The following is a 23,863-nucleotide window of genomic DNA, read 5'->3' as shown; positions in this document are numbered from 1 at the left end:
CCCCCCAGGGAAGCATCCCCCAGCTCTGGGGTTTTCAGCTCAGCCCACAGTTTACACAGACTAAGTACGGCTTATTTGGGAGGGTCAGTAACCAGAAGGGTCCCAGGGACAGTGCATAGGAAACGAGCTGAAAACCAGACCCACTGCCCACATTCTGGTCCTGTGACTGTAGCCCTTCCCGCTAGGTCCCTCAGCCACCCACTTCCGAGAAATCTGGGAGCTGGTGACGAGGTGAAGGGCAAATCCAAGTTTTGTGGGGCATCTTCAAGAAAAGCAATACCCACATCATGGAGCCCAGACTGGGCACGGAGGTGAATGCTTATTGCTCCTGCTCTGCTGGGCACCACAGTGCCAGCCGGCGCCACCACCGTATTCCCGTGGCCCTGGGGCAGTCGGAACATCCTGGGCGCTGTGCCTGCACCCAGGACAGCAACCAGTGGCTTGATTCTACTAGAAAAGACAGCAAGCCCATACACGTCCCCCAGACCATAACGCTGCCCCTCAGCCAGGACCCGGACACACAGGAGCCACCACAGTACCAGCACCAGCGAGGGGAGGGAGGGGGTGCAGTGATGGCGGCCACAAGTGAATGCAGTTTGGACACCTCACGATGCCAGCCTTATGGAAGATTAAGGGCCACAGGAGCACGGCCATGGGAGCACACTCACAGGAGCACAACCACCATGGGAACACGACCACTGTGGGAGCACAGTCACCGTGGGAGCACAGTCATGGAGCATGGTCATGGGAGCACAGCCACGGTAGCATGACCACCAAGGGAGCACGGCCACGGGAGCACAGCTATGGGAGCACAGTCACCATGAGAGCACAGTCACCATGAGAGCACAGTCACTGTGGGAGCACAGTCCCCATGGGAGCACGGCTATGGGAGCACAGTCACCACGAGAGCACAGCCACTGTGAGAGCACAGTCACCATGGGAGCACGGCAATGGGAGCACAGTCACCATAGGAGCACGGCCATGGGAGCACAGTCACCAGGGAAGCACAGCCATGGGAGCACAGCCACTGTGGGAGCACAGCCACCGTGGGAGCACAGCCATGGGAGCACATTCACCATGGGAGCACAGCCACTGTGGGAGCACAGTCACCAGGGGAGCACAGCCTCATGGCCATAGGGACACTGGAGCATGCAGCACGGGCCCCTCCATACACCTCCCTGCGTCTGGCACAGGGCCGCCCCACACAGGTGGAGCCGGCAGCCTCGTTCCCCAGCCTCGATCTCGGCCCCCCCTGCATGACCGGGTCCCCTGGGAACCCACAAGGAGGTAGCGTGACCGTGAGCGTCCCAACAGCAATGCTGACGCCCTCACTCCCGGGACGCTGGCGGGCACCCCTTCCGCTCCGCCGCACTTCCTTTTGCAGGTAAACGTCAAGGCAGAAGACGAGCAGGGCTGGAGCAGAGACGCTGCAGACTTTACGTTTATTCTGGGTGACTCTCACTCCTGCCCGCGGCCATGGCGCAGGGTTTTTGGGATGACAGCGAGGGTGGCCGTGCCAGAAGGGCACGTGATGCTCTATGTGGGGTGGGAGCCAGAAGCCCGACGCTCTCCCATGTCAGATGAGGAAGCGGACAGAGGAGGCGTGGCAGCCGGGGCCCCGCTCGGTCCCTGTCCCAGTCTGTCCGCCCGCACACTGGCCACTCCTTCCTGGACGCCAGCCCTGCTCAGGAGTGTGGCCAGTGCCTCGCATGCAGCCGGGGGGGGGGGGGCACCAGGAAACCTTGAGTCTGACCGGGCAGCCCTAGGCTAGGCTCCGCCTACGCCAACCCTGAGATGGGGACCTGGGGGCTCTGCTCACACTGGCAGTCACCCTGGTAGCCACCATGACACAGAGGAAGAAAGTTCCCTCCAGCTCCTGTCTTGTGCTGAGGTCTTCTGCCCTCTGCCTGGCACAGTCCGGAAAATAGAATCCAGACTAGTGACTTCAGATGGTTGCGCCTCGGGGATGTGGGGACAAGCCCTTCTGAAAATGAGAACGTGGGGGGGGTCTGATCTCTGAGCCCGCCCGGCCCGGGGTGAGCGACAGCCGCAGAAATTCCCGGCATCATCCGTGGGGGGGTGGGGGGGAGAGGGAAAACGCTCTCCCGGAAGACCGTGCCAGCAGTGTTGCACTGAGACACACGTCCTCCAGGCACGCTGACACCAGACTGTGCGCCAACCACTCCAGGGTGCTGGGCGGGTGGAGACCCACTGGCGGGATCACGCGGGGAAGGCACAGAGGGGGCAGGAGGCCGAGATGCTGAGATGCTGAGATGCTGACGAGTTGCCTCACCACTCTGGGCAAATGGGGGCGATTTTCACGCATACCTGGCTCATAAGGCCACAGGCGGGATGCCGAGCGATGACACAGAGAGAGGACTCCGCGCCACTTGTGGCTCTGAGGCCAGAGACACAGCAGCTGATGGATGACAACTTCAGGGCAAGGCCCCACATGCCACGCCATCACAGAACAAGCGTGGGTTTCTGGCTTTGCTGTGGTCTATGCCTCACTGTGACCTCCTCCCCATGCTTCAACGGCTGGGTCTGGAGCTCAGGAAAAGCCCATTTGCCTCTGGGCAGAAGAGGCAGACGGGGGTCACCAGAGGTCCATGTGGGGATCACGGGGGAGGAGCACAATGGAGCAGCTCCAACAGCTTGGGGTTGGGACTTGAATTCAAGGTCAAACGCACATCTCTTAAATCAAGGAAGCGTGGATGGTGCCCAAGGCCAGTGCCAGCGAGGGCAGGGGGTGGGGACCAGAATCCAGGGCCCCCAACAGGACCACCGTTGGGATGGGGTGTGGGCAGCAGGAAAGATGCACCCTGGCCTCTGCCTTCTTCCACCGCCATGTCCAGCCCGTGCCTCTCAGGCCAAGTCAAGCAGGAAGCCGTGCCCTGGGGGTGACCACCCGGGCAGACGGTGACCACCGCCCATTCCGTGGGAAGGGCACACGTGCCACGGGCGCCTCTTCCACCCCAGACTCCAATTTCCCAGGGCCGCCTACGAGCAAGCAGCCACTCCCTCCGCAGGGCAAGTCGCCCTCCGTCCTCCCGTTGTGCTCAGGCATGAGACCGGGACAGGGCTCTTCCCACAGAGGAGCCATGTTCGGCCTTCTTTAAACATGTCACTCTCCTCATCGCTAACACGGGCCTCAGTTGGCCGTGGTGGCCGAGCCGTGAGCATCCACAGTGGCTCATGGGAGTGGCTGTCGGATTCTGATGGTCTCAGATAAAACCCAACACCTGTCTGACCATTGTGGGTGCCATGTGCAGGGAAGGCCTGGCTCGATCCCAGGGACCAGAGCACGAAGCCTGCCACGGCCCCAGGCCATGCTGCCCTCACCCCACTGCCGGCTGCCGCCCACGCCTGCCCACACCAGACCCACGGCTTCCGTGCATTCCTGTTTCCACTGCCCTTGACCACAAGCACCCAGAGCTCACCCTCATGCATCTCCCCAGGGCCTGTCAGTGCAGGGCGGCCTGGGCAGGGGACCAGGTGGGCTGGCCTTACAAGGCCGCACGGTGGTCCTGCGGGAAGGGCGGGAGGCAGAGTCAAAGGGCAGCAAGGGCATGACGTAAGGGAGCATCCCCAGGGGAGTGAAGACGGGGAGACGCACCAGGCTGGCTGAACGCAAGCGGAAGGATGGATGGAACAGGAGTCCGCCGGGCAGTGCAGGGTCTCCCAGTGGACGTGCGACCAGCGAGCCAGCGGCTTCTCCCCCAGCTCACCAGGGACAGCTGCAGGTGCAGGCAGGCAAAACTGCAGGTTTTCCAGGTTTGGGGTTTTGCCAGGGTGAGTGACAGAAATTGGGTGCAGGCAGGAGTAGAGGGCACACCCAGGGCAGCAAAGGCAGGGCTGGGCCATGGAGTCCAGGCTGGGGGAGACGGACCTGATGTGGGGGTGCACGGGTCCCCCGGTGTCGGGATTTGGGGGAGTGGCCAGCAGCACAGGAGACAGGCCAGGTCCAGGACAAAGGGTGCTCTACCCCACTGACGCGGGACAGGCCCCCCCCATAAAACGTGTGTGTGTCTTTAACTGGATTTAGAAGCTGGAATTTCACATATGGTAAGCCTACGTTAATGATGGCTTGTTAACGGTTCATCTTTAAGCGCTTGCTGCTGATCTATAGAAATGCGGTATTTTGTATGTCGACTTTGATCCCCCAAACACTGCCGAGCTCTCTTAATAGTTCGGTTAATTTATCTTCAGAAATTATTTGGAACATTCTAGAACACAGTCACGTCCTTGTGATGAGTCTCTCCCCTCCCATTACCTGTCACCAGGTGGTGAGGGCACCCTTGCCATGCTCCTGAGTCCTAGTGACGTGGCAGCACGCCGACCGCTGTCCGCTGTCTGTGGAAGCCCCGACCACGTTACGAAGGTTCCCCTGTGGTTCCAGAATGCTAACCGTCCTCGTCTCCTCCGTCTTTAACGTTCCGAATGGAAGATGGCCATCGAGAGCTGCTGCCGCGTCGGCTGAGAAGCTCGTATTTTCCAAGTGCTGACTTACACTGGGCGATATTCTAAGGTTAAACCAGGCTGTGCTCACGAGCTGAACGCCCCTCAGGCGCCCCACCCCAGCGAGGGGTCCGCCGGGTCCTCTTCCCGCGCGCTGCAAGGCAGCAAAAACACGGCGTGGCCGCTCAGCTGCCCTGCTGGATCGCGGCTGCCCCAGGAGCGACGCGGCCCCGACCGCACTCCTGCCTCACCTGGACCCTCGGTGCGGAGGCCGGCCCTCCCGTGAGAGCCCTGCACACTTCCCCACTGTCTGCACTCGAAGCAGAGCCCCCCGCCGTCCCCCTACTTCCTTGCCTTCTTCTGCATTGACTGGGGACTCTTCTGAATTATAACTCGCCCCCGGACACCGCGCCCCGCCATCCGTTTGGACGCTATACGCGGTGTCTAGGCCTGTCGTGGATAAGAGAACACGGCTTGCAGGACCCGAATCCAAACATAGTTGTCTCCTGCGCTCCTCCTGCATCTTTCTCCACAAAACTACGTTTCTTTTAAGCCCTACAGACGTTGTTTTCTCCAGTACAGGTTTTCAGGCCACTCACGTATTTGCACTTTCCCGGCTCCTCAGGACCGCCCGTCTAGGATCACTCTCCCTTTCCCAAAAGGACAGTCTTTAAAACTCCTTTCAGTGTGGGTCTGCTGCTGGCAAACTTCTGTCTTCTGTTTAAAAAGCAACCCTCTAGGGCGCCTGAGCGGCTCAGTTGTTAAGGGTCTGCCTTCGGCTCAGGTCATGATCTCAGGGTCCTGGGATCGAGTCCTGCTTTGGGCTCCCTGCTCAGCGGGGAGCCTGCTTCTCCCTCTCCCTCTGTCTCTCCTCCTCCCACCCCCGCTCATTTGCTCTAATAAATGAGTAAAATTAAAAAAAAAAAAAAGCAACCTCTTAAAATGACGAGTGAGAGAGAAGAGCATGCAGCAATGTGCCCGTGATGCCAGGCCCCCCGGGTCAGTACGGCCTCCCCCACCACCCCGGGGGAGTCTAACACGAGTGGCTGTCCTGCCTGGTCTCAGAACAGCACAAATGGGGTCACACAGTGTCCTCCACCTTCCCACACCACACCGTGGGCTCGCTGGCCCGACTGCAGAAGCAGCCACTCCCTCGTTCCCGTGGCACAAGCTGACTTGGCCTACGGACTCACTGTCCTGCTGGGGTGCACGTGCTCGCTTGGGTACGATGCCCGGGACGGACTCCCGCCCCGCACGCATCGTAGCTCACACCGTTGATACCGTGCGTCTTTTAAAACTTCTCTACTGAGGCATCTTGTGGTGGCTTGGATTTGACCAGTGAGAGGAGCACTTTGCCAGATGTTCATGGGCCATTCGTGGACCTTCCCTTGTTACGTGTCTGTTCATGTGCTCCCATGACAAAAATTCATTAATCATTGTATCATTCAGTAGCAAAGATGACGCTTACAACCCTCGTTTCTAAAAATGATCAGAATTCCCTCCTCCATCCATTGGGTCCATTTAAACGTGGCACTGTGTGTTTGCCTTACAGGTAACAGGGAACCTCACAACACTGCTGGTCCTGGGTACAAGCCCTCCGTCGGCTAAGAGGGTGGAAAATCCCCACCCATTATGCTCTTCTGCCCTGTCTCCAGCAGCGCCTTTGGGTGAGCCAGAGTCCTCCACCTCCGGGCGTCTCCTTCCACTCCGTACTTCCGTATCCAGGGTAAGAAACCTCTGGAGCTCCAAGCTCATGAAGGGAACGCCTTCGCTCCTCCTAGGAGTTACGTGCTGCTCCCCGCACATGCTGCCCCACTGATGTCGGGACCTGCTGTGGATGGGGGTTCACAACGGCTCCCCTGTGCTATCGAACTGACCCAGAACCACCAGGGACCACAGCGCCCTTCCTCCCTGCGCTGCGTCGTTCATCGCTCAAGGAGAAACCCTGCACGGGCGGGTCTGCCCACGGCGCCTCATCCTGCCCCGATGCCCTGCGGCCACACCGTCCTCCAAAGTTGTTCAAAGTCTTCAAGACGGTCTCTGCCATTCTTGGCCCTTCGCATTTTCGATTACATTCCAGAACAAGCTTGTTAATCTCCACAAAAACTCCCTGGTTGGATTTCAGTTGGAAGCACACCGAATCCGCCATTTGGGTAAGAACGGATACCGTGAAGCTTCCAGTCCACAAACGTGCCAGAGATGTCCATTCGTTAGCTTTTCTTCAACAGGACCCTACAGCGTTCTGTCTCGGGTATCTTCTGTTAATTTCTACATAATTTAAGTGTCTGAACGGCTATAGTAAATAAGGGATCATTGTTGATTTTCCTAGTAATTAGAAATAGAATCAAGTCTTATATGTTGAGCAGGTGGCCAGCAACCCTGCTAACTTTACTCACGGCTTTTAACAGCTTGCTTACGGATTTCTCTGGATTTTCTTCCTCTATAACCATATCTCTGCAAATAATGACAGTTTTATTTCTGGATTTTCAAGACTTACACCTTTAAATCTCCTTCTCTGGCCAGGTTCTGTGGTGTAAGGACAAGAGCCATGCTGGGTAGCCAGCCTTGTCTCAGCCTCACCTCGGGGACAGAGCGGCCGGTATCTCCCATTAAGCAGGGTATTTGTCAGAGTTCTCGGTTGATTAAATTAAGGAAGCTCCTTTCTGCCCCTAGTTTGCTAAAAGCTCTCTTAATCATGAATGGGACCTGAACCGTACAAATGATTTTTCTGTTTATCAGGATCATATGGCTTATCTCTTCATTAATGTGGTGAATTACACTGATTGATTTTTTAAATACACAAACCTGCATTCCTGACTGTAACCCAACTTGCTCATAACCTATTCATAACCTATTACCACTCAATAATAAGAAATCCAGCTTGTTTCCAAGAGAAATACTGCTCTAGAACCATCTTTCCTTCTCTCTCTTTCTCCCTTCCCTCCTCGCTTTTTCTTTGAAACACCCTTATCAGGTTTGGGCATCAAGGTTACGCTGCCTCATAAAACAAGATGGGACATGAGCCTTTTTCGTTGTCGTTCTGTGGAAGAGTTTGCAACAGACTGCTGTTCTTATATCTAAACACTTAGCAGTGATGTCATCTGTGCCTGGACTTTTCCTTGTGACTACAGGTGAGACTTCATAAAGATGGGAGCTACTAAGAGTCCCATCAGCAAGATGGCAGCACGGTGGTTTCTGGTGCCCGTCCCCTCCTGGAAAAATCAGTTTGAACAACTATTCCCGCAGGAGGATGCCTTCCAAGAGCTAAGGAGCGTGGGTGAGATTACAGCATCCCGTTGGTGCACAGCTAAGAAAAGATAGTTTTGCGCCGAGACAGACACGCGCCTCAGGGGCGGGGTGGGGGCCAGGTATGTGCCTGAATGCCCCAGAGACTCCAGCACTGGCCCGCAGGGAACCCGGGGTCCATACCCAACCCTGCAGACACGGGCACCAGGCCACCTGCCCGAGGACTCCAGCAGTAAGCCCACTGGAACACCACCAGATGGCTCTCCCAGGTTCCTGGACAGGCTAACTGTGAAAGGCTTCCCTGCCAGAGCCCGTCCGTGCAGACTGGAATGGCTGCCTACTTCTTCAAATGTCCAGACGCCAACCCAAGGCCACAAGGCTCACAGAAGCATGGAAACATGACACCTCAGAAGGAAACCAACAGAACGACAATGACTGACCCAAAAGAAAGGGAGGGCTATGAAGTGTCTGGAGAGAATGCAGAATAAGCTTTTCAAGGAAATTCAGTAAGCAACAAGAAAACACACAGACAATCAAACGAAATTAGGGAAACAATGCGTGAACAACAGGAGAAAGAAGTTCAGCAAAGAAATAGGAAACTTTTTTCTAAAGCCAGACATCCTGACCTTGAAGAATACAATGAGATGGACCCTCAGCAGAGCGCTTCAGTGATGGACGGGTCCAGAAGAAGAGGCACTGGTGAGCCAGGAGACACGTCCCTGGACGCATCCAACAAGGGCTGCAAACAGGAAAGGGGAGGAAAACCCAACGGGAGCTCCAGGAGAACTTCCAGAGAAGCCACGTGCATGACTGAGTCCCAGGAGGAGAGAAGCAGAGAGGTGGAGAGAGCTGAGTTCAAGAAAGACATGTTCACAAAGCTCCAAGACCCCCCCAAATTCCAACTCCAGACTATCTTCTCCAGGATACATTATAATGAAACTCTCTAAAATCACAGGGGAAAAAAGGCTTAAAAGCAGCCACAGATTAACTTGTGCACCAGGGAACCCACACAGGCTCTCAGCAGAGTTGTCTGCAGAAGCAATGGAAGCCGGAGGCCAGCGGGATGACGCATGCAGAGAGCTGAAAGAAAAAAGCTGCCAGCTGAAGAGCCAGCAGAGGTGTCCTCTGGAAATGAAGGACAGAAAGCCATTCCAGGAAGAACACAAATGGAGGGAGGTCATTACCACGAGACTGCTTATGAGAGGTGCTGAAAGGAATTTGCAGGTAGAGATGGACGGACACTAATCAGTAACACAAAACAGATGAAAATACAGGCCATGCTGATGCAGGTGAGGGCAAAAATTCAGAACACCCTAACACGTGTGCTGATGTGCTCATTACTAAGTCTAGCACAAATGTTAAAGGACAGAAGTATTAAAAATAACTGTCTGGGAGTGCCTGGCTGGCTCAGTTGGAAATGCACGTGACTCTCGATCTCAGGGTCATGACTTCAAGCCACACACCAGGTGTAGTTTACTTAAAAAAAAAACAAACAAAAACTAGCTACAATAATTTGTCAATGAATACACAACATAAAAAGATATAAACTGTGACATCAAAAGCATAAAATGGGATAAGGGTAAAGAGCAGTTTTTCATGTGATTGAAGTTGTTATCAACTTTAAAAAGATGTTAAGCTAGCTTCACGGTAACAGCAAAGCAAAACTCTAGAAAGGAAATGGCATCAAAGTGCAGCACCGCAGAGAACCATCACTTCGTGGAGGAACAGAGGGAACAAGGGAACTACAAAACATAAGGAAACAATTAATAAAAGCATTAGTAATTCTCTAAGTTACTTAAATATAAAGATTAAATTACCCAATCGAAAGACTCAACTACATGCTATCTAAACAGAGACCCACTTCAGCTTTAAGGACACACAGAGGCTTGAAGTAAAGAGATAGAAAATACACTCCAGACCAGAGCACGGGCAGCTACACTTGTATTAAAAAAAAATAGACTTTAAGTCAAAAGCTGTAATGAGACATGGTCACTGTATAATGATAAAGGGGTTAATTCACCAATACGCTGAAGGGACACGGCAACTATAAATGTATATACAGTGGGTGATGCTGGTTTTTGAAAAGATAAACAAAACCAACAAACCTTTAGGCAGACTCAGAAGAAAGGAGAGACTCAAATATAATCGCAAATGAAAGAGGAGACATTACTACTGATACCACAGCAATGCAAAGGATCCTACGAGATTACTATGAGCATCTACGTGCCAATCGCCTAGACAACGTAGAAGTAACGGACCAATTCCGAGAAAATACAACCTACCACACTAAACCACGAAGAAATAAAATGTGAACAGACCAATAACAAGGACATTAAACAGACATCAGAACCTCCAACACAGAGAAGCCCAAGCCAGATGGCTTCGCTGATGAATTCTTCCAAACATTTGAAGAAGAATTAATGCCAATCCTTCTCAAGCCCTTCCAAAACACTTGAGAGAACACTCCCAAACTCATTTTACAAGGCCAGTATTACCCTGATATCAAAGCCAGATGAAGACACCACAGGAAAGGAAAACTGCAAGCTGATATCCCAGATGACCGTAGATGTGAAAATTCTCAACAAAGTATCAGCAAACCATACACCATGATCAAGTGTGAGGACGCGGGGGACACGAGGGTGATTCAACATATACAAATCAACAAGCATGATATACCACGTTAATAAAATGTAGAATAAAAATCATACGACCATCTCAATAGATGCCGAAAAAGCATTTGGCAAAACACAACGTCCATTCATGATAAAAATTCTCAACAAATGCGGTATAGAAGGGACATACTTCAACTTAATAAAGGCTATGTGTGACAAGCCCATAGCTAATATCACCTCAATGGTGAAAGGGTGAAAGCTTATTCTCTAAGATCAGGAACAAGACAAAGATGCCCACTCTTCTTTTTCCAATTTTACTGAAAAATAACCGATATACATCACGTATAAGGCATACAGCATGATGGCTTGATTTATATATATTGTGAAAGAATTACGATGGTAGGTTCAGCTAACAACCACCTTCTTGTATGAATACAAAAAAAAAAAAGAAAGGAAGGAAGAAAGGAAGGAAGGAAGGAAGGAAGGAAGGAAGGAAGGAAGGAAGAAAAGAAAAAAGGTAAAAAATTTATCCTTGCGATGACAGCTCTTGGGATTTACTCTCACCTATCCTGTGAATCATAAGGCAGCATTCACTACGGTCATCATGTCATACGTCACATCCCTAGGACTTATTGGCCTTGTAACTGGAAGTTTGTACCTTTCGACGGCCTTCCTCCAACTCCCCCTCCTCCTAACCTCCACGTCTGGTAACGACAAGTCTGAGATCTTTTACTAGGAGTCTGGTGTTTTGTTTTAGATTCCACATATAAGTGATACCGTTCAATGTTTGTCTTTCTCTGACTTATTTTACTTAGCCTAATGCCTTCAAGGTCCCTCATATTGTTGCAAATGGTAGGATTTCCTTTTTTTCAATGGCAGAATAAGTAATTACCAATGTGTATATATACCACATCTCTATCCATCCATCCATCCATGGACATTGAAGTTGTCTCCATGTCTTGACCATTGTAAATAATGCTGCTATTAACACGGGGTTGCAGATATCTTTTTGACTTAGTGTTTTTGTTTCCTTTGGATATATTCCCATAAATGGAATCGCTGAGTCATATGCTAGTTCTATTTTTCGAATTGCTCTGGCTAGGACTTGCAGTAATGTGTTGAACAGAAGTGGCAAGAGTGGGTACCCTTCAAGGATACTCAACAGAGAAAAGACAACCTCTTCAATAAGTGGTACTGGGTATTCACATGCAAAAGAATGAAACTGGATACACATCTTACACCACTCACAAAAATTAACGTGAAATTGATTAAAGACTGAAATATAACTCCTGAAACCACGAAACTCCTAGAAGAAAACATAGGAACAAAACTCCTTGACACAGGTAGTGATTGTCTGGACAGGACACCTACTGCACAGGTGACAAGATCAAAAAGAAACAGTGGGACTGCATCCAACTAAAAAGCTTCTGCACAGCGAAAGAAGTCATCAACAAAGTGAAAAGACAACCTATACAATGGGAAAAAAATGTTTGCAAACTATTTATCTGATGAGAGATTAATATCCAAAATGCATAAAGAACTCCTACAACTCAACAGCAAAAAACCTAAATAACCCATAAAAAACAGGCAAAGAACCTGGTTAAACATATCTCCAAAGAAGATCTATGAAAGGCCAACAGGCACATGAAAAGGTGCTTGATGTCACTAATCATCAGAGAAATCAAATCAAAACCACGATGAGGGGCCCCTGGGTGGCTCAGTTGGTTAAGCGTCCGACTCTTGATTTGAGGACGGAGAAAAGGGAAGCTTGTGTACTGCTGGTGGGACCGTAAGCTGGTGCAGCCACTAAGGAAAACAAAATGGAAGATCCTCAAAAAATAAAAAATAAAATTATCAAATGACCCACCGGTCCCACATCTGGGAATATATCTGAAGGAAACAAAATTTTTTCTAAGCACAGCTTTCGATGTATTCCACAAGTTCTGGTATGTCGATCCGTCATAGTTGATGGGTAATTAAAGATAGCTTTCCATTTTGGCATTTTATTTGACCCATGGGTTTTTTAAAAGTACATTACTTAATCTGCAAATATTTGCAAACATACTCATTTTTTCTCATTAATTTTTAACTTAATCCCACTTGGTCAAAGAGCGCAGTCTGCTGATCTCAGTCCTTTGATGTCTGTGGAGACCTTCTTTATGATCTGGCCCGAGACCAACTTTGATAACATTCCAGAGAGCACTGGGACGACTGGGCGCTCTGTGACTGCTGGACAGGGCCTCCTGCACGCGTGTCAGTTAGGGCCAGCTCCTCCATCACGCTGTTCACAAATCCGCCACCTTAACGATTTCTATACACCGCGTTTCTTAAACGCTTGTCAAGGATAGTAAACCTGACGTCTTGAAATTGTACAGTGTCCTGATCCCCTTTCTCCAGGGCAATAAAAAGGGGCTTTAAAACAATTTAGCTCCTTCCTGCTGGTCCCCACTGACAAAGTAATTTTTTCCAACATCTTACTGTATTTGAAAATTTCAACGTGAGACAGTTTTAGGCACAGCCTTAGACATACCCGTTTATTATTTTATTTGTTCACCCATCCTTCTCCCTTTAAAACCTCCTCCCGGATCCATACTCTGGCTCTTGAAGAAAATTCCTCGCAATTTCCTTTACGGGACGGATCACCTGCAGATGACACCCTCATTTTGTCTATAAAATGTGTTTGAAGTGTCATTGTTTATTTTTTTAATAACCTTGAGATGGAATTCATATGCTGAAAAATCCACCCTTTTAAGAAGCGTCTATTTCAACGACTTTTAGTGTATTCACAGAGCTGGGCCAACGTCATCATTTAATTCCAAAACATTCTGGCCCCGCCCCACGAGCAGTCACTCCCCGCTTCTCCTCACCTCGCCCCTGCACCCCTGGTCTGCTTCTGCTCACCGCCTCTGTGGACTGGCCTATTCCAGCATTTCCTGAAACAGGACTGTCGAGTACACAGCCTCTCACTCAGCCTGTCTTGGCACTGCGCTCCTTCTTATGGCCGAGATCACATCGCGTGTACCCATCCGTGACAGACACTTGGTAGTCTCCACTTCTTGGCTAATACGAGTAACGCCACAATGCCCACTGTGTACAGGTTTATGTGTGGACACGTGCTTTCAACGACCTTGGGTGTACGTATACCTTACACGTAGGAGCGGAAACGCTAGGGGCGATGGTAAGTGTCCCAAGTATTCCCGAACTACATTCAGTTTTTCTGAGCATTCGAGTAGGAGCTGAAAACGTCCTCCTTCTCTTCAGTGTTCTGTTGGCACTTGTCGGCACAAGCCTGTGCTTCTGACTCCGGAGGTCGCAGAGCATTTGGCCGTGCTCCCGCTACGGTCCATCCCCTGTCTGGGGGCTGTCCTTTCTCTCTGGATGCTTTCAGAATTAGCCTTGCTCTGAGCGCTTGTGTGGGGGGCAGGGTGGAGGGGGGAGTTCAGGCGTGATTTTTTTTTTTCTTTCTACTTGGGATCTGTTCTGTTTCTGGAATCCCTTAAACGTGATCTTTCTTCTCTTCTCTCCTTCTGGGATTCCAGAGATTTCCATCTACGGGAGAACAGCCCCTTCCCTTGGAGGGTAGACAGAGGCACGGGATGCAGAGGTGCCATCCCATTCTTGGGAGCTGCTGCCCCAGCCCGCCGTCCCCCTCAGTGCGCCAGCCCCAGTGTAAACCACCCAGCCCGGTAACCCCCTACAGCATGGCGTGGGATGGGGGCGACTATTTGGGACAGCAACTTGAATCCTTTCTGGAAAAAGCATTGAGCGGTCACAGTCTAAGTCAGTGAATACGATTTTGTGGTGGGAATCTCCCAGACCCCCCAACGACACTACCAGAACAGAGCAAACGGGAGAGGCGAGGCGCTCCTGGGGGCATGTCGGTGTGGAACTACCTTTCTTTCTAAAATTTTACACGACACGGCGTATTTCTTTGGATGTGACTTTCCCTGAGGACCCCCCGAGCTGTGACCATGGAGCTGGGAAAGGCCCGTGTCATTCGAGATCTGAGCGCAGGAGCTCCCGCGACACTGAGACAGGCTCCCACTCTCTCAAGGGCTGCTCGCGTCTGAGAGGGCGCCCGTGGGACAGCGCTCGGCATCCGGGGGAACCGTTCCCAGGCCTGCGCGACGGGACCGGAAGACACAGCCACAGACTTCCTTTGGAAAACACCTCACGGCTACCGTCAGCCAGCAGAAAGGGCCTGTGGCGCGACTCCCAAGCAGCCACCAAGAGGGAGGCTGGCCTCGGGGCGAACCATCTCTTCCGGGAAATGACACAAAGCTGCTGTGGTCATAAATACATTTTATTTCATTAGAAATGCATAATTAACAGTGTTGAGAGCATTTCCCCCTAGAAAAGTAGGTAAGCAATATTTCCATCAAAATCGTTAGTTGTCTCTGCAAATACCTATTTTCGTGACACGGAACTGAGCACAGCAAAAGGCTTCGGCTACTCCACTTTTTTTTCAATTTTCTGTTTTGTTATAAACACCATAGCAAATTAAAAAAAGCTGTTTGAACAGAGAAAAATATTGTAGTTCTTGATTTTCTGCACGTACTTAATGCGATCCACACTGTGCTTCCCCACTTTCTCTGGACACCAACAGTGGGACTCAAAGGAAGGGTCTTCTGGCAGGGGCGGCGGCTGTGACTGTCACGTTTTTGTTGACGGGACGCTCGCCCCGCGGGTGAGGCTTCAGACGCACTTGGACAGAGCACTTGCAGTCCCCTCCGTGCAAAGCCGTGGGGCCAGGGCGCGTGGAGGACGGGGCAGCTGGCTGGAGCCGGCACTGAGCACGGCCCCGCTCTTAGGTCCTGTCGTGGGTAGGCAGCCCATCCCGCCTACTGGATCTGGATGGCTCCATGCTCAAGCTGCATTTCAGGCTGCAGGGTGGGCTGCAGGGTCTCAGCCGTCTGCAAGAGGGGAGAGAGGAGGGCTTTCTATAAGAGTACCCACCACGCAGTCCAGGCCACTCGCAGATCATAAAACACCAACAGCTTTTGCGGTTGAAAGAAACATACAGAGCAGAGCTGGAAGGGGCCAAGGTTCGCCCCTGCTTTGGGAGAGGACTCTCCCGGGGCCACGGTCCCTCTTTTCAGAACCTTCCGTTTGCCCACGCCACCCACCGACCCTCCCGCACACGCTCTGGGGCTCGCCGAAGCCTATTTCCCAGACCCACCCCTGCTCATCGCTGGGGAATGCCTTCCAAGTGGTTAAACCGTCCGATGTACCTAGAATCTCAGTCACCATTTTGTCTTCTTATAAAAACGGTTCCCCTGTACCGCAAAAAACCATTTTAAGGACAGTTATTTTTCTCCTTAATAAAAGAAGTTCTCATCAATGAGCTACAGATATTAAAAGGACTTCAAAGGTATATTTACAAGTTGAAGAGAAAGGGAAAAACACAATTTGGAATAAGCCACCGACCATCCACCTCAAAGACCAGAATAAGCCCCCAAATAGAGATTAACGGGGCGTGGTTCTTTAGGCCCCCCAGCTGTCCGTCAAAGGCAACGTCACAAAGACGAGACCCTCAGAGGTGGGCGTTTGCTGCCCTGGAAGGAGACGCTGTCGGAGAGGCTGGGCATGAGGACATGGAGGCAGAGAAGCAGAGCGCCAGGGACGCGGGCAGCAGAGTCCCCGAGGCGGGGGCTGGTGTGGCAGCTCTAACTGCAGCTGGAGACCGAGCTTGTGAAATGCAGGCAGCAGAGGACACCGCACACAGGCCTTCCTGAGGGTACAAGGGGCCCTGCGGGTTCCGCACTTAGCACAGGCATCACCCACACCGCCTGCAGAGCCTGGACAGCAGCCCAGGCAGGAATAAGGAGAGGGGATGAAGCCGGGACACAGACCCAGGAGGGCCCCCACACGTTTCCAGGCAAGGGAAAGCGGATTCAGGCAGGGTATGCTGGAGGCGGAGGGAGCAGGGAGTTACAGGCTGGGTAGAGAGGCCCCACCTGGGACGGGGAGTGCCTCCCCTTGATGACCTGGAAAGGCAGCTTCGGACTCAGGCACACAGGAGGGGGAACACAGATGAGGGGGACGCCCACGAGGGGGGCGCCCACCTGGGGGGCTCGGGGAGACCCACACTCTGATGAGGACCCCCTCCATTCTCCTCCGTCCTCAAAAATGCAGCAGCCAGACCTGTGTCTCAGGCAGGAAATAGAGAGAAAGGGCTCCAACTAGATGACTCAGGAAGTTCCGGATGTTTGAGGGAACCGGAGACAGCCAGCTGCCCTGGGCAGCCATGGAGTTCGGCACTCGGGCACCCGCCTATGCAGGTGGTCACTGGGGCAGTGCCCATCACACGGGGCCAGCTCCCTGGCTTCCTGCCCAAGACAAGCCAAACGGCTCCTCCAGCCCCATGAGGGCTCCTGGGATACTCTCATCAGCCACACACAGGCATCTCCAGGAAGGAACTTAGGTATGTGACCCTGTTCTGACCAGCAGACTCAAAGTAAATCCAGTAAGAGCAGCGGGCCTTCATGCTGATAAACAGTCAGGAACCCTTCCTTCTAGAGACATGGCCCCATCTACGGGAGGCAGCAGTGGGGCCACGGGAGGGCGAGCCCCCAAGAATGAGATGGGAGGAGTGGGCACCAGGGACACGTACAGTGAGCCATGCCCCGGACTGCCCTGCTGCTGTCTCACCTGCTGACTGTTCGAGTCCAGGCCGAGTGGGGTCTCCTACAGGGAAAACACCCCCGTGGGTGCACATCTCATTCTCTGGCCTGTTCCTACACATACTCATTAAGTGGGTCTCAAGAACTTGCCAGGCAGGAATCAATACAAAGAATGTGGACAGGAAGCCAAGGAGGCCAAGAGCTAAAATGGACATGGCCTTCCTCAATTCTAAAATCTGCAGAATGACCACGAACTCACGGTCCAGGAAGACGGCCTACCACACAGCACCCCAGGTCTGCAGCACACACTGTGGGACCCTTCCACGCCTGCTGGCCAGCAGGGAAGAAAGCTGCCCGAGTGCAGCGACCCCACCTAGGACCATGCAGGGCATCAGACGCAAGCTACCCAGCGTGGGAGGAGGGGGGCCCGCCGGGGCCTGACGTCCAGGACAGGTTCATGCTCAAACCACACCAAATAAGGCAGCCAAAGAGACGTCCACCTTGGTCCCCCAGTATTGTCGGCTCCTGGTCACATTCAACCCTTCTCAGCTCATCTCCAGGGTACAGTGGGCCTCTGGGGTGCCACCACCACACAAAAGCCACACAGGAGGCAGACCCACAAGGGCCCGGGCTGTCGTGGCCACTCACGTGGAGGGGCCAGAGGAGTCTTGGGGGACAGAGAGGCAGTGCCTTCTCAAGGAAACACGTTTGCCCACTGGGGCCTCACTATGAATTAGGAGATTAGGAATTTAAGTCCTCATGGGACCACTGAGCTCAGCCAGCCGGGCACCTGGTCACAGGATCCCCTGGGGCACCCCTGCTGGCTACACTGAGCTCCGTTACATTCCTCAGAGCCACCTCATCAACAAGCAAAGCAAAGGAGAATTTCCTCCTCTCCTGAGCACTAGGCGCACACAGACACCCACTACGGCGGCCGAGCAGAGAAACGTGGGGCTTCTGAGTATCAGAAGCCAGGGGCATTGAGATACACGTGGCTTCTCAGTACTGGATGCAGAGAGGAGAGGGGTGGGCCCAGGGGACAGCAGAGCGTGCGAGAAGGCAGGCACGAGCCGACCGGCCGTGGTCGGAGCAGGCAAGTGCCCCTACGTCAGCATGCCTCTCGGCCCGGTCCCAGCAGGAAGGCCAGCGACTTCAAGCACCACCCCCAAGCTTCGAGAACACAGGGAAAGAGCACATCTGTGGCTCCCGCCACCCGCAGCCTGCGTTCTGTGCCACTGACGACCACCACGCTCTCAGGACCCATCCCATGTGACTCTCAGAGAAAGAGGCCCCGCTGTTCTTCAATCAGCCGACTACACCGAAAGCACGCTGTCCCCTAAAGGCCTCCAGCCGGCTCTTCACACTAGCACGGGGGGTCCGGGGGACGCTGAGGGGAGGCCACGCCACTCGTTTGGCCAAATGCACTCACCGAGGGCCAGCTCCACAAACGCATCGTATACCCCACACGGAGCCTCCTCATCTGACACTTCAGGAGGCGCCCAGAGAGTGAGCACCGCGTTTTCCCGTGCTCGGGGGAAAGCATGGAGGACGGGCAGCGGGGACGAGAACCACAGTCAGCAAAACCAGATGAGGCTGTGGCGGGCAGGGGGCAGCTGAGCTCACACACTGAGCGGAGGGAACACCGGGCCCTACGCATGCGCCGTGCCCAGCAAGGCCTCTGGACTGCCACGCAGGAGGCATGCTGCGAGAGGCTCCCAACCAGGCCAGACAGGGCGCTCAGGACCCAGGGAAGCGCCACAGCTGGCCAGGGCCATCCTGCATTTCCCCCACAGAGGAGAGAAGCCAGCCGGGGCAAGGACCCACAACCTGCCCATGGGAAAAGGGTCAAGGCCAAGGGCTGGGGCTACAAAGGCAGGGGCCGTTGTCCGCAGGTGTGCCAACCCCCGGGCTGGGCCCTGCCGCACTCACAGGGGCAGTGAGGTCTCAAGTAAATAGGGACCCCCTCGTTCCTCAGTCCCCAGTAGCTGGCTCTGTGGGGGAGGAAGACAATTTGATTCTTGCCTCTGAATTCATAGAGAAAACAAGACACAGGATATCTCAAGAATGGCTTAACACTGGAATCTGGGCCAGGACCTAACTCCTCACCTTCAAGTAATTGGGTATTACAAAAAATCAGTGCCTCCGTCCACACCACTCGCCTTTCAACAACTGTCTACCCTCCGCACAGGAGAATCTCAGAAATAGAATCACCCAGGCTGTGTTCACGCCTGCAGAAGCCCCAGGACCTGTCCACAGACGGGGCATCCGCTTCCAGAAGGGGGGACCCACCTGAGCCGCAGTGGTGTGGTCAGTCACTGGAGCCAGCTGGACGTACTGGACCTGGATGTCACTGCCCTGGAGAGGCGAGCCGTCTACACCCGCAGCAGCGGGGTCGGAAGAGGCCACGGCTATCAGCTGGGCGCCCTGCAGCACCTGGAGAGACAGAGCAGACCACGGTCAGCACCGACAGTCGCGCTCGGCCAGGGGCCAGTGCTACTCTGCCGTGGCCACACGAACCCAGGGAGGCGGCCAGGCCCACCCTCCACACTGTGGGGTCCACCTGTCTCGTGCATCACTCTGGAAGAACGTCTGATTGGCAACCATGCGCATGTGTGGTGTGACCGAGCTATTCTGCTGCATCCGCAAGTGACCATCTCAAAAAGCCACACACTGGACAGGATGACGGACTTTCAAGCAAGAGAGCAAGCAGCTCAGGTTCTCGGAGAGTAAAGCTCAGGGGCGTGGCCGAGGGGTGTCCGAGACGGCTGGCAAGGAGACACTGGCATGTGGGACAGAGAGACCAAAGCCCCGAAGGCCTTCCGGAAACCACTGCTGTTTGAGGTTCATGGAAGGGGAGACCCGGGGGGAACAGGAGATGGCATCACATCCTCAACCCACGTGCCAGACACCTTCACTGGCTCTTCTGGGCAGCCACCTGAGCGCTCGAGAGCCAGGGAGACAAAGCCCTCTGACAGCGGGCAAACGCAGTTACGAAGCAACACAGAAACACGCTTGAGAGTTAGGGACCCGTGGCTCCAGGTGGTACAGGGAACAGCTCAGAGCGAAGAGCTGCTGTCAGGAAGGCGGAGACGCTGGTGGTTGGAGGGGAACCCCCAGAGGATGGCAGAGACCGAGAGGAGGAGGCAGACGAGAACCCCGGGACTGGGCTCTGGACAGCCTCCCCACCCAAAAGCACCCCCAGACCCAGGCTCCCTTCACACTCAGCACACCTGGTGCTCCAACAGCCGGGCAGGTGGGGGGTGGTCAGGGCATCCAAGGCTTCGCATTCATGAGGGAGTTGCCATGAACTGGGGCGGTTTGTATCTGGGGTTGTATCCCTCCCCCTTCAAATTCTATGTCCATGGGACCACCCTCTGGATTTTTCTTGGCGGTCCCCAGCAGGGCAGCGACGCTCACGCTTCCTGACCAGCTCAACTGCCGCCTGCACCAATGGTCAGAGCCAAGGAAGAGGGTGGGGGGACTCAGAGAGAGAAGGGGCTGTCCACTCCGGGCGAAAGGCGGGCTTGGGTACAGATTACCATGAGTCTCTATAAAAATACCGTCTGTGGTTTTAAAACAACATTGTAGTTTTCAATGAGCAAATGTTCTATTTCTTTAACAACGAACCCACCAGTGGGGGATAAAACAAACGATAAATCCAATTATTAGAATGAACGAGAGAAAGCTCTTAACAGGTTTTTCTTCTGCACCTCCAGAAACCACTGACAGAGTGTCACATTCTAACACCAGCTAGCCGTGCGAGGAAGGCTGACACCCCAGACAGGTGCACAAGGTCACCCCCGGGCCCCGTGGGTGTATCCCCAACAGGCACTCTGCAGGTGGGACTAAGGTGAGGGTATCAACACAGGGAGCATCCTGGGGTATCGGATGGACCCAACGTCACACGGGCACCTTGAAAAGCAGAGAATCTTTCATAGACGCGGAGGAGTGGAAATGCAACAATAGGAGAGCCCTCTGGCCAACTGCGGGATTGGAGGATAGAGGATGGGCCAGCAGTCAAGAATGGGGCAGGTCTGGAGGCCAGGGAGGTCGGGAGACAACCCTCCCCTGGAGCCTCCAGGAGGAGCCGGCCCGGTGACGGCCTGACGTGAGCCCTGAGAGGCCCACGCGGGACGTGGACCTCCAGACCGTGAGAGCGTGAGTGTGTGACCTTTCTTCAGCTGCTTCCTTCCAAGGAGCTGGCTTCTTGCTCCCCCAGGGCAGGCCTGACAACAACAGCTCCTTTTCCATCATAAGCCATTCGTGCAAGTGAGTGTTCAAAAAACAGGTTTGGAAAAACCGGCGAAAACTGAAGTCTCCTGTATTACTCCCCAGACCTACTCTCCACCAGACCTCTCATGGTCATACGATAAGACCCGGTGCCACGCACAGGAAGGCAGCCGAACCCCACGCGGCCCGCGGGACAGCAGCCTCGGGCCAGGACCGGCCCCACTCCCCCCAGAGCAGAGCAGAATCAAGCGCGGGGTGCTCCCAGGGGACGCTCGCTCGCGGTGCACCAACTCGGCCCCTGACAGCAAGGAAAGAGCCGGATGGGGAAAAGACGGAAGGGAAGGGGTTCTCAGCGCACAGGAATTTGGCCCTCGGTGGGTGGAGGGGGGGAAGGAGGAGCTGGAACAGTCCACCGGTGCCCGCGGCTGCCCTCACTTAGTAGGCTTCTGCTGGATCCTGGACTGAGCGTAAAAACCATGCGATGTTTGGAAACACGGGGGCAAAAACGTGAGGCGGTCACGGTTCTGTCAGCACGGCACGCCGTACAAGAGCCCTTGACGCGCTGACTGAAGGTCAAACCATGGACTATTCGTAATGAAAGCCGTGCCATCACACAAGTGTTTTCTGAGAAGCTCTGCCTTCCTCCGGTTTTGGCGGTGAGCCAGGACCGCCCCTGACACGGGGCTCGTTACGGTTTCCTGAGGGTGAGCAGCTTCCTGTCGGCGCCACAGTAAGGCCACTCCTCACAGGGCCTGCACAGCTGGTCACATCGTAAGAATGAGAAGGTCAGAAAGCTCGGAATCTGTGCTACGTTATGACAACGGAGGCCGCGCCATACTGCGCCCCTGTGGGGCAAGCAGTAAACCCCTCACCACCGAGCTGCAAGGCACGCTCTGCTTTACCTTTGCCGTCGGACAATGGAGGGACGAATCACGTCACCAGCGTGGGGCTCGGTGCAGGAGGACACGGAAGGCTGCGGTCAGGGCAGAGACAGGTGCATGCGACTGGCACACAGCAGGCAGTGACCAGGGCACAAAGAGAGGCATAGACCTGCGGGCTGAGAGGTGAGGACCCAGCAGGTGTCGCCCCACGGGCCTCGGGGGGTGGCGGGGGCGGGGAGGTCGGCCTCCCAAGCTGCTCACAAGGAAGCCAGGAGGGAGGGGACCCTCCAGCTACAGACGCATCTCCACTTGAACCATGACGTCGCCCTGACGCAGCCGTGTTCCAGAAGGGTGACACACGTGAAACAGGGAAAATAAAAACAACGCTACAAAAACCAGTCGCACAGGAATCTTGCCTGCCTGCTCCGGAGTGAAAGCACCTGAAAGCGCCTGAAATATACAGGAGACTGAGACACAACGTGTAGGTTTGGGACTTAATTTTAAACTGGTGAAGAATAAAACCTATTTATGTCAAATCTGAAAGGCAGAGCAGCAAAAATGAGGTCACGTGCCACTGTCACAGGGATCGGTGTGGCCCCAGAAGCAGACCCAGAAAGAGCACGATCCACCCTTGCTGTGCTGGGAGGACGGGAGGCCAGCACGTCTGCCTCCCCCTGCTCTAAGAGGAGCAGGAAGTCTCGGAGGATGGGCTTCCAGCTCCTTCCCACTCATTTGATGTTTGCAGCCTTTTCCCAACAGGCTCTGGAATGTAGAAAAATCTAACAGGAATGCGGTGGGCTCCCAGGCCAGCAGCCAGCAGCATCACCTCCGGAGGCCGCCAGCCTGTGGCTGACCTGGGCGTGCGCCCCGCTCCCCGTCCAGGGCAAAATGCCGCCCGAGAGGCACCTGTGGCCAGGAGCGTGCACCGCTGCCTTCCCAGCTTCCCACACAGCATTTCTCTGCACGACTGGAGGCAGAGCCAGTGACTGCCACACAAGGAGAAAGGGTGGAGGGTATGACCCTGAAGCAGCCTACTAAGGGAATCCTGGGTCTAAAAGCACTGTGTTTTTTGAGGGCACACATCTGGTTTTCCTCGATACACTGCCAATTTGGAAACTATTTAATACCCAACTGAAATAATGCAAAACTGGTAGAAAACCTAAAATAAAAGCAAGAAGTCCAAGGGCTTTTCAGGAAGGTTTAGACACAGAACTCTGAATCCAACCAAGAATCCGCTCAGATGGAACAAACAACAAACCAAAACCCTCCTGGGATCACAGTGTGGTACACGCGTGTGTGCAGTACACGCACGTGTGGCCAGGAGCAGAGGCGACACCACGACCTCCACGGTGCCCTGGAATACAAGGTCACGCATTTGCTTTTGTCATCCCCCTGGGCATCCAGCTTGGTAAGGGAACACAGTCAATGAGGTCAATCCTCTCAAATCTAGATGTTAGTTCAGGAGTAGAAAAATGAGGACTTGAGAGAGGGACGCCCCAAATCACTCCTGGCCAGGAGGCCCACCAGCCCAAAATCTTCCTCCTACGTTTGCCCAGCAAGCGCCAAACACAAATTATCACTCTGGAGCCTTTAATCCCTCTGACGGGAACACTCGTGTGTTTCCCAGCTTCCACTGTGAGTGCATTCACCAACCAAGTCGCCATGAGTACACGGTCAGGACGGAGCACAAAAAGCCATCATCGGCAGACGCAGACCGCCGCTCCTCCAGGGCCGTCCCTCAGAGCCGCAGGGAGATGCCCCATGAGCCGCCGTCCAATCCTGTACATGTAAAGACGCTGCGTGACCAGCAGCG

General features: G+C 54.0%; 1 protein-coding gene across 6 annotated transcripts in view; it reads right to left on the bottom strand.

Annotated features, from left to right (window-relative positions):
• Window positions 1–23,863, bottom strand: part of BANP (BTG3 associated nuclear protein) — a 128,274-nt gene that overhangs the window by 5,269 nt on the left and 99,142 nt on the right. For 5 of the 6 annotated variants that reach the window (XM_011229551.3, XM_002913376.4, XM_011229564.3 and 2 more), the window contains 2 exons: window positions 19,229–19,372; window positions 14,602–15,229 (listed from right to left, as the gene is read on the bottom strand). In XM_011229551.3, the coding sequence (XP_011227853.2) occupies window positions 15,158–15,229; window positions 19,229–19,372 (216 nt within the window). In that variant the 3' untranslated portion in view covers window positions 14,602–15,157. Of the gene's footprint in view, window positions 1–14,601; window positions 15,230–19,228; window positions 19,373–23,863 lie in introns of those variants that run through there. The other variant, XM_019803550.2, reaches the window with a different exon arrangement.

This window comes from Ailuropoda melanoleuca, chromosome 12 (assembly GCF_002007445.2).
Source record: "Ailuropoda melanoleuca isolate Jingjing chromosome 12, ASM200744v2, whole genome shotgun sequence".
In the NCBI taxonomy this organism is placed as follows: Eukaryota; Metazoa; Chordata; class Mammalia; order Carnivora; family Ursidae; genus Ailuropoda; species Ailuropoda melanoleuca.
This window is presented reverse-complemented; position numbering and strand designations above follow the sequence as displayed.